Source organism: Suricata suricatta, chromosome 9 (assembly GCF_006229205.1).
Source record: "Suricata suricatta isolate VVHF042 chromosome 9, meerkat_22Aug2017_6uvM2_HiC, whole genome shotgun sequence".
NCBI lineage: Eukaryota > Metazoa > Chordata > Mammalia > Carnivora > Herpestidae > Suricata > Suricata suricatta.
Genome location: NC_043708.1, coordinates 60184598 through 60202310, shown reverse-complemented (window position 1 = coordinate 60202310; position 17713 = coordinate 60184598). Strand labels below are relative to the sequence as shown.

The following is a 17713-nucleotide window of genomic DNA, read 5'->3' as shown; positions in this document are numbered from 1 at the left end:
GGACTCTGAGTTTCCTAATGTTTTTGGAACAAGTCCAATCATTCTTTTCAAAAGCACAGATGCCTACAATGCAATTTCCTCCACTAACGATTTTTACATTAATAGCAAAAAATTTAAAAAAACCAGCATCTTGGTTGCTGTGGCAACAGAACAAATGGTGAGCAGAAGAGGCAGCAACAGGGTTTTTAAGTCTAAGGGTGGAGGGTGAGCTTGCTCTTCCTCACCATAAATTTCTATTTACTGTGTTAATTCACTAAGTTTAAATTACTGTTACTATACAATTCTTTTAGAAAAAGCCCTATATTAACTATCCAAAGCACCTGGCAATATTAACACCATGTAACTCTAACAATTGCTACATAATGTCACTCCATACTACCAGATAGAAGGTAAATAGATACCTTTTAGCAAAAACAATATAGACAGAAGCCAAGAGATAGTCTCTAGTTTAATCACACCAAGGGTACATCCAGAATAAAAAATTAAAATAACACTCTGAAACAGATTAGTTCTAACTCCAGAACATTTTAATTCTAAAGAGTTTAAATATGTAAAAACCCCCCATCGTTTCCAAATGCTCATCAAAAAGGAAATGAATAATCAGTCCCATCAAGAACTGGGGGAAAAAACTTTAAAGGAGGTGGAGGGATGCAGGTTGACAACCATTCTCTTTCAAAAAGACAGACTCTGTTTCCCCAAATAACCGCTCAGAATGTCACTGGAGAGGAATTAGTAGGAGGAAAATAAGTGTCCCTATTTGCGTTGTATATTGTATTGGGCAATAAATGCCAACTTAGCTATTTAAGAATGACTCGCTAAAACGTTGAAAAAATGGAAGACTTCATCCTTGTCATAGACTGCCACTTCAGTGGAACATTCGGTGCACATGACTGGGTGATAGATTTCTTCCACTTCTGCCTCTACCTGCTCTGCAGCATCTTCTCGGTTAGACCTCATCTTCTTATGGCCTCGCCTCTTCTTCCTGTTCTCCGGGGTTTTATATCTTAGAACCTCCTCTTTGTTGACAGAACAATTCATCACAAACATTGCTCTATACTGAGTTTTGTATGACTCATGCCTAAGAGGAAAAAGAAATGGAGAACTTGGATTTATGTCCGATTTTAATAGGTTATCCATGCAGATTTTTAAAAAAGTGTTTTAATTGAAGTATAGTTGATACAGTGCTATATTAGTTTCAGATGTACAACACAGTGATTCAACAGCTTTACAGCCTATGTATGCGCACAAGGAGTGTAGCCACCATGTCACCATACCCGCTATTACAGGTTCATTGACCATATTCCCTGTGCTACACCTTTTTATCCTCATGACTTATCACTCCACGGAAGCTTGTATCTCCCACTCCTCTTCACTCATTTTGGCCATCCCCACCCCCCTCGCCTCTGGCAACCATCAGTTTGTTCTCTGTAATTATGCGTCTGTTTCCACTTTTTGTTGGTTTATTCATTGTTTTTTTTTAGACTTTACATATAAGTGAAACCATACAGTATCTGTCTTTCTTTCACTTATTTCTCTTAACATAATACCTGTTAGTTCCATCAACGCTGTCACAAATAGCAAGATCTCATCTTTTTTTTTTTTTTTAAATTTTTATTTATTTTTTATACAGAGAGAGACAGAGCATGAGAGGGGGAGGGGCAGAGAGAGGAGGAGACACAGAACTGGAAGCAGGCTCCAGGCTCTGAGCTAGCTGTCAGCACAGAGCCCGATGCGGGGCTCGAACCCATGAACGTGAGATCTGACCTGAGCCGAGTCGGAGGCTTAACCAACTGAGCCACTCAGGCGCCCCAGATCTCATCCTTTTTATGGCTAAAAATTCCACTGTGTATATTATCATATTGTCTTTGTCTATGTATCAATCAAAGGACACTTGGGTTATTTCCATATCTTGGCTATTATAAATACTACCATACACACAAGAGTACATGTACCTTTTCAAATTAGTTTTCGTTTTCTTTGGATAAAAACCCAGTGGTGGAATTACTGGATCACAGGTCATAGGTATTTTGAATTTTTTAGGAATCTCTATACTGTTTTCCACAGCGGTTGCACCAATTTATATTCCCATCAACAGTGCACAAGAATTCTTTTTCTCCACATCCTCATGAACACTTGTTATATCCTGTGTTTTCATTCTAGCCATTCTGACAAGTGTATGATGATACCTCACTGTGGTTTTGATTTGCATTTCCATGATGATTAATGATGCTGAGCATCTTTTCATTTGTCTGTTGGAACTCTATATGTCTACTTTGGAAAAATGTCTAGCCAGGTACACTGCCCATTTTTAATTGGATTATTGGGTTTTTTGGTGTTGAGTAGTATCAGTTCTTTATATATTTTGGATATTAATCCCTTATCAAATGGATCATTTGCAAATATCCTCTCCCATTCAGTGGGTTTTTGGGTTTTTTTCTTTTGGTGGGTTTTTCATTTTGTTGATGGACCGCTTCACACACAGGTTTTTATTTTGGTTTAGTCCCAATAGTTTCTTTTTGCTTTTATCTTCCTTGCCTTAAGAGACCAATCTAGAAAAATGTTGGTATAGCCAATGTCAAACTACTGCCTATATTTTCTTCCAGCAGTTTTATGCTTTCAGCTCTCACATTTAGGTCTTTAATCCATTTTGAGTCTTTTTTTGTGTATGGTGTAAGAAGTGGTTTAGTTTCATTCTTTTGCATGTGGCTAACATGTTAATAATGAATATATCGTCTTTTCTACTGCTTTAAAAGTAACTTTTTTTTTAAATTTTTTTTTTTAATTTATTTTTGATACAGAGACAGAGCATGAAGGGGGGAGGGGCAGAGAGAGAGGGAGACACAGAATTGGAAGCAGGTTCCAGGCTCTGAGCTAGCGGCCAGCACAGAGCCTGACGTGGGGCTCGAACCCACAAACGTGAGATCTGACCTGAGCCGAAGCCAGAGGCTCAACCGACTGAGCCACCCAGGCGCCCCTAAAAGTAACTTTTATCTCCAAAAAAATTTCATTTGCTCTTCAAACTTAGAAAGACAAGAAAAATTATTGGAAACTTGAAAGCTACTGTTTTGACTGTGTCTTTTCACACTGTGGCCTGAGATTGTCCTCCTCTCATTACAATGGATGCCATTCTTGTCACCATTTTAGTAAAAGCTACAGTTTTAAAACCTTAAAGAGATCGCTTCTCGGCCTTTTGGCTAAGATCAAGTGTAAAAGCTTAAAGAGCTTCTAAGGCACCCAAATGGCTCAGTCAGTTAAGCATCCAACCTCAGCTCAAAGCACAATCTCGAGGTTCATGGGTTCAAGCCCTGAAGCCTCCTTCAGATTCTATGTCTCCCTCTCTTGCTCTGCCTCCTCCCTACTTGTGCTCTCTCTCTCAGAAATAAACTTAAAAAAATAAAATATTTATATATTATATATAAAGCTGAAAGAGCTTCTGACTTTACAATGTCCACCCTTGGCTTTATCCTATCAGTCTAAAGAAAAGATAATGCTCCTTTTGTTCCCCTTATATACTTAATATTTTCCTACTTCTTTCACCACTTAATAAGTTGGCTTTTTCCCTTTACACCTCAAGCAACAGAAATATCTATCTGACTAAACATAGTGAACTCAAGTCATACTTTCATTAGTTCCAAATATTAACCACCACCACTACCCACAAGGAATTTAGCCTGTGCACGCTGGTACTTCTCCAGGTAAGACTACAAAAATTTCACTTACACTCCACTGGAGGGGAGCCCTGTATTAACATGCAACACAATTTTCACCAAGGCCAGTTTCTATTGTTAGAACATGAGACAACTTTTAAGTATAAGAACACTGCAATAACACAGTTTAACTTAGAGGAGAAACAACTTAAGTACGAAGACATTTTACTTTTTCTTCATTTCATAAATATGTTCTAGGTATCAGTGTACATACAAAAAGCTTAAGAATTCTAAGAATTCATATGGAGAGTACAAAAATTAACAGTTGCAGATGATCAGAAGGCTCAAGCTAGCTCATAAGGAAAACTATATGTGGCTATTCATTAGTTCCTAGAACAAATTCACCACAAACATCATCACTCAGTTTTAGTTAACTTGATTCAGAACATTGAGAGGCGCCTGGGTGGCTCAGTCAGTTAAGCATCTGACATCAGCTCGGTCATGATCTCACTGTATCTGAGTTCGAGCCCCATGTAGACTCTGTGCTGACAACTAGCTCAGAGCCTGGAGCCTGCTTCAGATTCTGTATCTCCCTCTCTCTCTGACCCTCCCCTGCTCGTGCTCTCTCTCTCTCTGTCTCTCAAAAATATATAAAAAACATTAAAAAAAATTTTTTTAAATAAAAATAAAGGATTTGATGAAATTCAATACCACTTCATGGTAAAAATACCCAATAAACTAAAACTAGAAGGAACTTCTATTATATTCTATATTATATCTATTTAATATAATAAAGCTCATATATGAAAATTCCACAGCTAACATCATATTCAAAAATGAAAATTTTTCGTCTAAGATCAAGAACAAGACTAAAAAGATCTGCTTTCACCATTTCTATTCAGCATAGGACTTAAGTTCTAATCAGACCAATTAGCTAAGAGAAAGAAATAAAAGACATCCATATCGGAAATGAATCAGTAAAGTAATTCACAGATGATATGATCTTATATGTAGAAAACTCTAAAGATTGCACAAGAAAACCATTAGAGCTCATAAACTACTGCCGCAAAGTTGCAGGGTATAAAATCAACATACAAAAATCTGTTCATTTCTATACATGAGCAGTGAACAATCCGGAAAGGAAAACACAATAGAGGTTACCACAGGCTGGGGCGGGAAGGGGTGGAGAATGGGGAATTTTGTCTAATAGGTACAGAGCTTTTGTTTGCAATGACAAAAAAGTTTTGGAAATGGACTGTGGTGACAGCTGCACAATATTGTGAATGTATTTCATGTCACTGAATTTACACTTAAAATTAAGGCTTAGATGGGGTACAAGAGTCCTGCTCTCCACAGTCCTATTCAACAGAGTACTGCAAGTCCTAGTCAGAGCAATCAGGCAAAAAACTGAAATAAAAGGTATCCAAGTAGGAAAGAAGTAAAATTTTCTCAGTTTGCAGATGACATAATATCCTACACATAAAATTTTAAAGACGTCACCAAAAAAAATGTTAAAATATTGTTAAAATTAACTATAAAATCCAGTAAAGTTTCAGAATACAAAACCAACTACAGGAGTGCCAGGGTGGCTAAGCGTCTGAATCTTGATTTGGGCTCAGGTCATGATCTCACGGGTTTAAGATTCTCTGTCTCCCTCTCTCTCTCTGCCCCTCCCTCACAGATGCTCTCTAAATAAATAAATAAATAAACTTTAAAAATATTTTTTTAAGGGGGGGGAGGCACCTGGGTGGCTCACTCAGTTAAGCATCCCACTTCAGCTCAAGTCATGATCTCATGGTCTACGAGTTAGAGCCCCATGTCAGGCCCTGTGCTGACAGTTCAGAGCCTGGAACCTGCTTCAGATTCTGTGTCTCCCTCTGTCCGCCTGTTCCCTGCTCATGCTCTCTTTCAAAAATAAGTAAATGTTAAAGAAAAGATTAAAAATAAAAATTACAAAAATCTGCTATCTCTCGATACATTAACAGTAAACTATCTGAAAAAGACATTAAGAAAACAATCCGGGGCTGCCTGGGTGGCTCAGTCGGTTAAGCGTCTGACTTCAGCTCAGGTCATGATCTTACCCTTCATGGGTTCGAGCCCCATATCGGGTTCTGTGCTGGCAGCTCAGAGCCTGGAGCCTGCTTCAGATTCTGTGTCTCCCTCTCTCTCTGCCCTCCCTAGCTTGCACTCTCTCTCTCGGAAATAAATAAACCCCCACACACACACACACAAAAAAAAAAAGAAAACCATCCAATTCGTGATGGCATCCAAAATAATAAAACACCTGGGAATAAATTTAACCAAGGAGGTGAGAGATTTATACACTGAAAACTGTAAGATATTCATAAAAGATTAAGAAAATACACATGGGGCGCCTGGGTGGCTCAGTCAGTTGAGTGTCGGACTTCGGCTCAGGTCATGATCTTGTGGTTCGTGGGTTCGAGCCCCGCGTCGGGCTCTGGGCTGACAGCTAGCTCAGAGCCTGGGGCCTGTCTTCGGATCCTGTGATTCCTTCTCTCTCTGACCCTCCCCTGCTCGCTCGCTCGCTCTCTCTCTCAAAAATAGATTAAAAAAAAAAGAAAGAAAATACACATAAATGGAAAGATATCCCATGTGCATGCATGCAAAGAATTACTATTGTTGGGGGACCTGGGTAACTCAGTCATTTAAGTGTCAGACTTCAGCTCAGGTCATGATCTCACAGTTCATGAGTTCGAACCCCATATCAGGCTCTCTGCTGTTAATACAGAGCCTGCTTTGGACTCTCTCCCCACTCTCACTGCCCCTGCCCTTTCCCCACTACCCCAGTTGTTCTCTCTCTCTTTCTCTCTCTCTCTCCCTCTCAAAAATAAACATTAAAAAAATTTTTTTTAATTTTTAAAAGATTACTGGGTCACTAGGTGGCTCAGTCAGTTGAGCATTCAACTTTGGCTCAGGTCCATAAGTTCAAGCTCCATGTTGGACTCTGCTGTCAGCTCAGAGCCTGGAACCTGCTTAGGATTGCATGTCTCCCTCTCTCTCTCTGCTCCTCTTCCACTCACACACTCTGTCTCTCAAAAATACATAAACCTTTGGGGAGCCTGGGTAGCTCAGTCAGTTAAGTGTCTGACTTCCGATCAGGTCATGAGCTCATGGCTGGTGGGTTCAAGCCCTGCATCAGGCTCTGTGCTGACCGCTAGCTCAGAGCCTGGAGCCTGTCTTCAGATTCTGTCTTCCTCTCTCTCTGACCCTCCCCTGCTCATGCTCGCTCTCTCTCTCTCTCTAAAATAAATAAAACATTTAAAAAATTTTAAGAATAATAAATAAACATTATAAAAAAGAATTACTATTGTTAAAATATCCATACTACCCAAAGCCTTCTACAGTCAAAGCAATCTTAAATAGAAAAAAACCTCAAATTTGTGTGGAATCACAAAAGACCCCAAATAGCCAAAGCAACTGTGAGAAAGAACAACAAAGCTGGAAGTATCACACTTCCTCATTTCAAACTGCACTACAAAGCTTTGACAATCAGGGGTGCATGGGTGGCTCCGTCAGTTAAATGGTTAAGCATCTGATTTCAGCTTACAACATGATCTCACAGTTCATGAGTTTGAGCCCTGTGTCAGGCTACATGCTGACAGCTCAGGCCTTGAAACTGCTTTGAATTCTATGTCTCTCTCTCTCTCTCTCTCTGCCCCTCCCCTGCTCACACTCTGTCTCCATCTCTCAAAAATAAACATTAAAAATTTAACAAAAAAAAAGCTATGATAATCAAAATAATATGGAACTCGCATAAAAACAGACTCACAGACCAATGGAATAGAACAGAGAACTCAGAAGTAAACTCATGCATACATCGTCAAGTAATATTTGACAAGGGAGCCAAAAATATTCAGTGCTGGAAAGATAACATCTTCAATGAATGGTTTTGGGAACATTGGATAGTCACATGCAAAATAATGAAACTGGACCCCTGTCTAACTCTACTCACAAAAATTCATTTGAAATAGCCTGCTTGGGATTCTCTCTCTTCCTCTCTTTCTCCCTTCCCCTACTCATAGTCTCAAAATAAATTAACCTTTTCTTTTTAGGTTCAAAAAATAAAGTGGGACTACATCAAACTAAAAAGCTTCAGCACAGCAAAGAAACAATCAACAAAAGGAAAAGGCAATCTATGGAATGGGAGAAAATCATGCATCTGATAAGGGGTTAACAGGCTAATATTCAAGGAACTCCTACAACTCATTAGCAGAAAAAAATATCCAATTAGAAAATGGGCAAAAGACCTGAACATTTTTCCAAAAAAAGATAAACAAATGACTAACAGGTACATGAAAAGGTGTTTAAATAGTTAACATATTCTACTACATACCTGAAAGTTACTGAGAGAGTAGATCTTAAAACTTCTCAACATACACACACACACAAAAGGTATTATATTTTTAAATGGTCTAGTTGACAATAAATAAAATTTACAAATAATGGACTCTTTAATAAAAAAATGTTAATGGTTAAAATAGGACATTTTATGTCACATGTACTTTATACAGTGTTTTTAAAAATAGTGTATTTGATGGAGCGCCTGGTGGCTCAGTCAGTTAAGCGTCCGACTTCAGCTAGGTCATGATCTCACAGTTCGTGGGTTCGAGCCCCGTGTCAGGTTCTGTGCTGACAGCTCAAAGTCTGGAGCCTATTTCAGATTCTGTGTCTCCCTCTCTCTCTGCCCCTCCCCCACTCGTTCTCTATTTAAAAAATAAATGAACTATTAAAAATATTTTACAAATAGTGTATTTGAGGGGCACCTGGGTGGCTCAGTTGGTTGAGCACCTGACTTCGGGTTAGGTCATGATCTCACAGTCTGTGGGTTGGAGCCCTGGATCGGGCTCACTACTCTCAGTGCAGAGCCCGCTTGGGATCCTCTGTCCCCTTCTCTGTCTGCCCCTGCCCTGTTCATTCTCATTCTCTCTCTCTCTCAAAAATAAATAAGGGGCGCCTGGGTGGCTCAGTCGGTTAACCCTCCAACTTCGGCTCAGGTCAGATCCCACGTTTGTGGGTTCGAGCCCCGCGTCAGGCTCTGTGCTGACAGCTAGCTCAGAGCCTGGAGCCTGCTTCCGGTTCTGTGTCTCCTTCTCTCTCTCTGCCCCTTCCCCTCTCATGCTCTGTCTCTCTCTGTATCAAAAATAAATAAAACATTTTAAAAAATTAAAAAATAAATAAAATAAATAAATAAAACATTTTCCAAAAAATGTATTTGAGAGATTGTCATTCCATGGTTTGTCATTCAGTTTCACTGAATCCATGTCAATAATGGTTAAGTGTTTTATTAAAAAACTACTTATAACAGAACTACATATAACCAAAAGTATTTGTATAAGATTAGTCATATAGCAGCAAGGATGTGAGAGGACAGAAGTGTAGTAGAATTCCTAAGTATGTACCCCAAAAGTCTATTTCTGATTTAAACAAAAGACCACCAAGCTGGTTTTTATCGGGTGCATGTGTGTCTGTGTGTGTGTGTGTGTGTGTTGTTACCCTTTATCCATTACCTTTGGCAATCGAGACACAGTGTGGTCATGCAGGCAGGACAATTCAAGACAGCATCACTATTTGGAACGGGCTGTTGTGGGTGATGTGGCCTCTGTATTCCAAAACCATGGTAGCTAGAACAGAAAAAGAAAGGGGAGGGGGCTGCACATTAAAGCCAGCTCTTATCTTTTTCTTTTTTATTTTAAGGAGGCTCCACTCCCAAAATGGGGCTCGAACTTATAACCCTGAGATTAAGAGTCACATGCTCTATGAACTAGGCAAGCCAGGCACCCCCAAGATCTTGATTTCTAATGCCACTCTCCAATAAAAGAAATAAGCACTCCTAAGAGAAATAACCAATTCTAGGAACGAGGCCTACAAAGTGAACCTGGACCATCTTGTGGTACCAAAAAGTAAGGAAGTGCTCAAAAACCACAATGAGGTAGGTATGTCAAGGGGACACAGAAGTCAACTGTAAAAGCTTCCAATGGGCAAAGCTGAAACAATTACAACAAAATAATGTAGTACTGGATTATAACCTGAGGTATAAGTAAATACCCATGAGTCCATTCTGATATAAATGACCAAATGAACGAATGAATGAATGAAGGAGAACAGACAAATCTCCCACACAGAATAAGTAATGAAGATACTCTCCCCTCAAGGAAGTGGAGCGTAACCCCCCACCCCACAAGTTTGGGCTGCACATAGTGACTTCCTTCCAAAGAGCATAATTTGGAAAGGAGGAAAAGCGGTAACTTTACAGCAGAGAAACCTGACAAACACTTCCATACCATGGCGATCAAGGTCAATATTAACAATCATAAATCACAATAACAATACATGCCCCTGATTACAAAATGATGAAAACTGCACATTATCTCTGTGGTCTTCCTCCCCAAAACTCATAATCCCAGTCTAATCATGAGAAAAACATCAGACAAATTCCAACAGAGTGGCCTCCTACAATATACCTGACCAGAACTCCTGAAAATTGTTAAGGTCATCAAAACCAAGAAAAGTCTGAAAACTGTCAGAGCCAAGAAGATCCTAAAGAGACATGACAATTAAAAGTAACGTGGTATCCTGGACAGGCCCTTGGAATGGAAATGGACAGGCCCTTAGGTAAAAACTAAGTAAATGTGAATAAAATGTGGACCTTAGTTTATAACAATGTATAAATACTAGTTCATTAATTATGACAAATGGACCATATTAATGTAACATGTTTACAATATGTGAAACTGTGTGTGTGCGTGTATGTGTGTGTGTTGTTGTGATAGGGTATATGGGAACTCTGTATTATTGGCTCAATTTTTGTAAATAAACTCTTCTAAAAGAGTAAAGTGTATTAATTTGAAAAACAAGCATGTAAGCTCTAAGAGCCTAAAGATTTTGGTCTGTTTTGTTCCTTGCTGTATTTCAAGAATACAGAACAGTGTCTGGTATATAATTAGTGTTCAATAAATGTTCACTGATTGCAAAAATACAGCATGAATCTACTTATGAGAGTTCTAAAGTATGAAAGTATATATTCTTAAAAGGGACTTATGATAGGTAAACTCCTAAAACCTGAACAACAAAAGATAAATCATGTGGCATTACTTTCTAAATTCTTTAAATGTCTCTGGGGAAAAATACTGAAAACATGTGGGACATATTTTAAAACTGTTGTTAAATGCCTCAAATGTTTAATAGATTTCAAAACCCAAATCCAAAAAACTAACTTATTCATTCAATAGCTACTTAATGAGAGCCCATTTTACAAAGTGCAAGACACCTGGGATGCAGCAGTGAAAGCCAGACATGATCACTACCCCTGTGATACTTAAAATGTAGTGAGTTCATTATTTTAAGTTGGTTCTGTGGTCTTAAAGGGCAACTACTGCTTGATGCAGGAATGTGATTAAGTCAACAAAATTTCTTCTCAAGATTATACAACAAAAGGGGAACCTGGTTGGCTCAGACAGTGGAGGACACAACTCTTGATATCAGGGTCATGAGTTCAACCCAACATTGGGGGTAGAGTTTACTTTTTAAAAATTGGTTTTTAAAGATTATATAACAATTAAGATACATTCCATCTTACCTCACTAATAAATTCTGTTACCAGAATCAAGAGCTACACTGTAATTTCCTTAACTATACATAGCACTTAAAATGTTCATTTAACACTGGGGATAATCAAAAAATATTCATGGGGCAGGGGCACCTGGACGGTCAGTCAGTTGAACGTCTGACTTCGGCTCAGGTCATGATCTCACGAGTTTTTTGAGTTCAAGCCCGGCATCAGGCTCTCTGCCATCAGCCACAGAACCCACCTTGGATCCTCTGACCCGTCCTCTGCTCCTCCCCAGCGTGAGCACGAGCGTGTGCACACACGCACAAACACACACACACACACACATACACTCTCTCTCTCTCTCTCTCTCTCTCTCAAAAATAAACATAAGATTTAAAAACAAATCATCTGAATGAAATTTGCTGGTAATTTTCAAAGTAAACAATTCAGCAATTTTTTCTCAAAATTTGTAATGTATGTCGGTATGAACATATACACACACATTCAAAATGTGAGTGTTGTAAAAATCATCTTTAAATCCTTTTTCTCTAAAGATTCTAAATATTAAAGTTCAGTTCTTACCCTCTTCTCTGTGCATCAACCCAGGCCTGATCTCTGTTATCTTTCTCAGGATCATAGAGCAATTCATCATTTGTTGGAATCCTGTGTCGTTTCTTCTTTTTCTTCTTGGTCACCTGTGCTAATTTTGAAAATGTTAAAGATACGGCTAGGTATCATGCCTAAAGTACACACCTTTCTAATACAGAATGTAGAATCCTCAGCTACTTTTTTCTATTTATATTTTCCTAAAAAATCTTTTTAACTACCCCTCCAAATAAAGGTCTTATCCAATTAACAAGGCATCAGGGCACCTGGGTGGCTCAGTCGGTTAAGCATCCAGCTCCTGATTTCAGCTGAGGTCACAATCTTACCATTTGTGGGTTCAAGCACCAGGTCAGACTGGGATTCTCCCCCTCCCTTCCCCTTTGCGTCTCCCCTGAGTGTCAAAATAAATAAATAAACTTTAAAAAAAAAAAACCCAAGGCATTAAAATGAAGATGACAGAGGAATCAAAAATTGTTTCTTCACTAAAAACTGTTATCTCAAAAACTGAATGCAAATAATGAGAATTCAGAGTCTCAGAAAGGTCACTCAAAGGGAGCCAAGATTAGAAACTTTTTGTGCATAAATTCTCAAAAAATTCCTCTATATGAAATGCTAGTGAAATGAGAAAAAAATATTTCAAAAATGAATGAAAAAACACTATGATCGTCCACATACACTACACTTAAAATGTATTGAGGTCAATACTTAGGAAATAATACATAAAAATATAAAATTGTTTCTTTACCATATAAATGTGTTGTCTGTGTATTCCAGTGTAATTACTGATATAATTTAGTTGTAGTTCTTATTATGTTTACCTTTGCTCAGATTTTATATAAAACCAATTCTAAAGAACAGAGGCTGATAAAAAAGCAACAAGTTAGAAAAACTTCTGCAAAATATAAAGTATTTGTAAGTTTCTAAATGTCTGATAAAAATATAGAAACTATTTGCAGGTGCGAAAGCAAATGTTGCTACTCTAAGGAATCTTAAGGAAGCGAGGGGCTGAGCCCCCTGCTGGTCCCGGGGCCTCATATGTGCGTTCTCAGCTGTCCTTATTCATCAGTCCTGCTTCCGTTTTCACATCAATGGCCTCCCATTTCTCAGAAGATAAAACTCGGAGGGAAATCCTAATATCCAATAATTGTTAGGTAAACGTTTCTCCCATGAAATATAACTGCTAAGCCTGGTAAACATGCCACTCACCTGTTTTGTCTTCATCCTCAGAATCAGAATCAAAATATATATCATCATAGTACTTTGTCACAGCTGTTCCAACTTTTCCAGTTCCTGAAGAAGACCCTAATTACATAAAGGAAATTTACAGACTGACCCATACACAACTGACAAGAAAAAAAACTCAGTATATTCTTCCATCACCTCAAAGTAACATCAACTCATTCCCAATCTCATCTGGATGGAAAAAAACTTTCACATCAATGACTTATTGAACCGTAACTGTTAATTACAGAAATTAAGTGTTCCAAACCATGAGAAAAGTATCCTCTCACCCTTCCCACAAATCTAATTTAATACAACAGCCTATTTCCACATTGCCACCATGTATGTCTCTACCTTTCAGCCATGCAGTGAAGCACAGGGACTAAACACCTTGCTGTAAGGAACTTCCGGGGAAAGAGGGTAGGAGCCCTAAAGAGAGGCAGGCAGAATGATTCAAGAGCACATTCTTCCTCTCCTCACTTGAGCCTGGTGTCATGACCCATGCTATATTCATGTCATATGCTTGTGTCTCTAATTCTTCCTCTTAATTAACATCTGCTTTTGCTTTTATTACTATTACATATGCTTTCAGTTCCTAACAGTTAATATATAGCATATCAGCATGGAAACTAAAGCTAAGGCACCAACCAGTTTTTGGGTCAAGTACACTTCACATAATGACAAAGTATCAAAATGAAGTATGTTTCACTACTTACTAAAATGACACAATTTGTGGTGACATATTATTCAATGCGCCACATCAATGCTATTTAACTCTAAAAATACCTCCCTAAGCTTGTGTGTCTTTTTCTTTTTTTTTCTTTCTTATTTTTTTAATGTTTTATTTTTTGAGAGAGAGAGAGACAGTGCGAGCAGGGGAGGGTCAGAGAGAGAGGGAGACACAGAATCAGAAGCAGGCTCTAGGCTCTAAGCTAGCTGTCAGCACAGAGCCTGACGCGGGGCTTGAACCCATGAACCACGAGATCATGGCCTGACCCAAAGTCAGATGCTTAACTGACTGAGCCAGCCAGGCAAACCTCTTTTTTTCTTTTTTATCATGGGGTAAAAATTACAAAAGGAGGGAGTTCTGAGTGACTCAGTCAATTGAACATCTGACTCTTGATTTCGGCTCAGGTCTTATTTACTTAGAGAGAGTGAGAACTTGAGGGAGTGGGGCAGAGAGAGAGAGGGAGAAGGAGAATCACGAGCAGGTTCCAAGCTGTCAGCACAGAACCAGACTTGGGGCTCAATGTCACGAACCAGGAGATCATGACCTGAACCAAAATCAAATCAGAACACTTGACTGACCCACCCAAGCACCCCATAAATAAACTCTAAAAAAAAAAATTACCCAAAAAAATCACATGTAAACAAAACGAAATAGTGTCATTTCAACAACACCGGAAAATTCTTCACTAGTTTCATAGTCAAGAAACTATGCTCAGGTTGCCAAATACATTTATTCATTCACTCAGTAAATATTTAATGAGTACCTACTCAAAGTGCTGAGGACGCCACAGGGCACAAATAAGGTTCCCACTCTTGTAAAGCTTAGAAAAGTGTATGAAGGGCACCTGTGTGGCCTAGTTGGTTAAGCGTCCGATGTCAGCTCAGGTCATGATCTCACAGTTTGTGAGTTCAAGCCATATATCAGGCTCTGTGCTGACAGCTCAGAGCCTAGAGCCTGCTTCAGATTGTGTCTCCCTCTCTCTCTCTCTGCCCCTCTCCCACTCATGATCTGTCTCTCAAGACTGAATAAACATAAGACAGACAGACAGAAAGAAAGATATCGATATGAAAATCTAAAAATTTACCTGTTTCCAGAGAGGATAACTTGTCCTCCATTGTTTTTATGGTGGAATTTAATTCGGCTTCCATTTCTTTTTCAAATTCATCTTCACTAGATGATTCACTTTCTCCAGTAAGACATTCTCTGATGAGTTTTCGTTTTTGGTCAGGAGTTCCATGTAGAAGCACATCCACTTCATCTTCAGAACTAGTATACATTTAATCATAAGGCACATGAATACTAAAGAAGTATAATAACTTAAAACTCCCATCATCTCATTGCCCAACAACTTTAAGTTTTATACAAGGTTGCATTTATCTATCATATTACATACAGCTATTCTCATTTAAAGATAAACCCTTTCTGAGGTGCCTGGGTGGCTCAGTCGGTTAAGCCTCCGACTTCAGCTCAGGTCAGATCTCACATTCATGGGTTCAAGCCCCGCGTCAGGCTCTGTGCTGACAGCTAGCTCAGAGCCTGGAGCCTGCTTCCAGTTCCGTGTCTCCTTCTCTCTCTGCCCCTCCCCCTCTCATGCTCTGTCTCTCTCTGTATCAAAAATAAAACATTTAAAAATTAAATAAAGATAAACCCTTTCTGCTTATTTCCAAATATATTTTTAAAGTCTACATAACATTTCCTCTTATAAATGATGTACATTTATTTCTAACTCTTTGCTATTATGCTACAATGAATATCTCTGTAAAGTATATGTAATTTTCTGTTGATTTCCTTAGAATAAATATCTAGAATTAGACATACAAGCATCTTTCTGACTTCTTGAATTATCATACTGTTTCACTGTTATTCCAAAAGTTTTGTACCAATTCATAAATCCATCAGCAATGTTAACAGAACTAGTTTTTTTAAAACTGAGTACTTAAATAAAACTTAGTATACATAACTAATATACAGCCCATATACATACACAAAATGTTAACAGATAATAATTTGATATTACAGTTTAAAAGGCACAATGCGGGGCGCCTGAGTGGCTCAATTGGTTAACCATCCAGCTTCGGCTCAGGTCATGATCTCACGGTTCGTAGGTTCAAGCCCTGCATTAGGCTCTGTGCTGACAGCTAGCTCAGAGCCTGGAGCCTGTTTCAGATTCTGTGTCTCCCTCTCTCTCTGACCCTCCCCTGCTCACAATGTCTCGCTCTGTCTCTCAAAAATAAATAAAAGACATTTAAAATATTTGTTTTAAATAAAAGGCACAATGCTACAGAGAACTATTAAGAGAAAGTGACATTACAAATTCTCCTGAGCAAGTACTGCCAATTTACTCAGCCTTTTGCTCCTATCCCCATCAGTAACAATATGACAGTGGGGCACCTGGGTGGCTCAGTCATTAAGCAGCCAACTCTTAAATTCGGCTCAGGTCATGATCTCACAATTCAGGAGTTTGAGCTCTACACTCAGTGCAGAGTCTGCTTTGGATTCTCTGTCTCCCTCTCTCTGTCCCTCCCCACTCTCTCTCTCTCAAAATAAAATAAAGACAAAAAAATAAAAATTAATAGATAACAGTATGACAGAATTAAACCAGATATCAGAAAGAACATGTTATCAAAATGAGTGAAATGCCTAAGATATTTCTAATATAATTGCCAATTCATAAATAATGTTCAATTATTTGTGGTCTGATGAATAGTTACAGACTACCCCTGGTTTTTGTTTCTCTATTTTCTTCTTCTAGAACAATGCTTTTGATCCTCCAACTGAAGGTAAGTCAGAAAAATGCAATTCACACCAATCAAGGCTGCTAGTGATAGAGGCCCTAGCCAGATTCTACTCTCCAGAGAATTCCCCACCTCACATTCCTCCTCCTGACCGCCACGCCACGCTCTTTCTTCAGTATCACTACGCTCATTTGGGTTCTCTGAACTCTGCCTGTCCCACCACATCCTAAGGACCTCCAGGCCTCCAAACTCTTCCATTTCATCCACCCTTAATCCTGCTGCCAGAATGTTATTCCTAAAGAACTCTCATCACACCACTAGCCAATTCCCAAAGGACCCAAACCTCTGAGCACAGCATTCAAAAAAGCATTCCCCACTTGGTTTCAACTTACCTTTTCAATGTTACCTCTCACCCGGGAACTACACCAGTGGTCTCCAAGGGGGAGCATTTTGTCCTCCGGGGAGCATATGGCAAAGCTAGAGACATTTTTGATTGCCACACATGGGGCAGGGGGTGGAGGAGGGGCTACTGGCTTCTAGTGGGTAGAGGTCAGGGATGCTGCTAAGCATCCTATAATGCACAGAACAACTCCCTCAACAGAGAATTATCTGATTCAAAATGTCAACGCTACCGAAGCTGAGAAACTCTGATCTATCATATACTCAACTGTTTCCAAAGTGTGGAATGTAGATTATCTTAAGGAATACCAGGATAGAAACCACTAAATAACTCTGAAGCCATTTCTGCTGGGAATGTCAAATGATACAGTTTCTATGGAAAACAGCTTGACAGTTTCTTATAAATCTAACCATGCAACCACCACACAATCCAGCAATCACACTCTTAGGCATTTATCCCAGAAAACTGAAAACTGACATTCACACTAAAATCTTTACCTGAGTGTTCATAGATGCTTTATTCACAAGAGTCAAAACTAGAAACAATTAGACATCCTTCAATAAGGGAATGGTTAAGGGGCGCCTGGGTGGCTCAGTCAGTTGAGCAACAACTTTTGATTTCAGCTCAGGTCATGATTCCAGGGTCATGGGATCAAGCCCTGCGTGAGGATCTGTGCCGAGTGTGGAGTCTGCTTAAGATTCTTTCTCTCTTGGGGCGCCTGGGTGGCTCAGTCCGTTAAGCCTCTGACTTCGGCTCAGGTCAGATCTCACGGTTCGTGGGTTCAAGCCCACATCAGGCTCTGTG

At 39.1% G+C, this 17713-nt stretch overlaps 1 protein-coding gene across 2 annotated transcripts in view; it reads right to left on the bottom strand.

Annotated features, from left to right (window-relative positions):
• Nucleotides 1-435: 435 nt before the first annotated feature.
• Nucleotides 436-17713, bottom strand: part of EAPP (E2F associated phosphoprotein) — a 19203-nt gene continuing 1925 nt past the window's right edge. Inside the window, exons 2-6 of one of the 2 annotated variants that reach the window (XM_029952414.1) lie at nucleotides 14859-15040; nucleotides 13030-13125; nucleotides 11800-11917; nucleotides 9176-9289; nucleotides 436-1078 (exon numbers count right to left, since the gene is read on the bottom strand). In XM_029952414.1, the coding sequence (XP_029808274.1) occupies nucleotides 802-1078; nucleotides 9176-9289; nucleotides 11800-11917; nucleotides 13030-13125; nucleotides 14859-15040 (787 nt within the window). In that variant the 3' untranslated portion in view covers nucleotides 436-801. Of the gene's footprint in view, nucleotides 1079-9175; nucleotides 9290-11799; nucleotides 11918-13029; nucleotides 13126-14858; nucleotides 15041-17713 lie in introns of those variants that run through there. The other variant, XM_029952415.1, reaches the window with a different exon arrangement.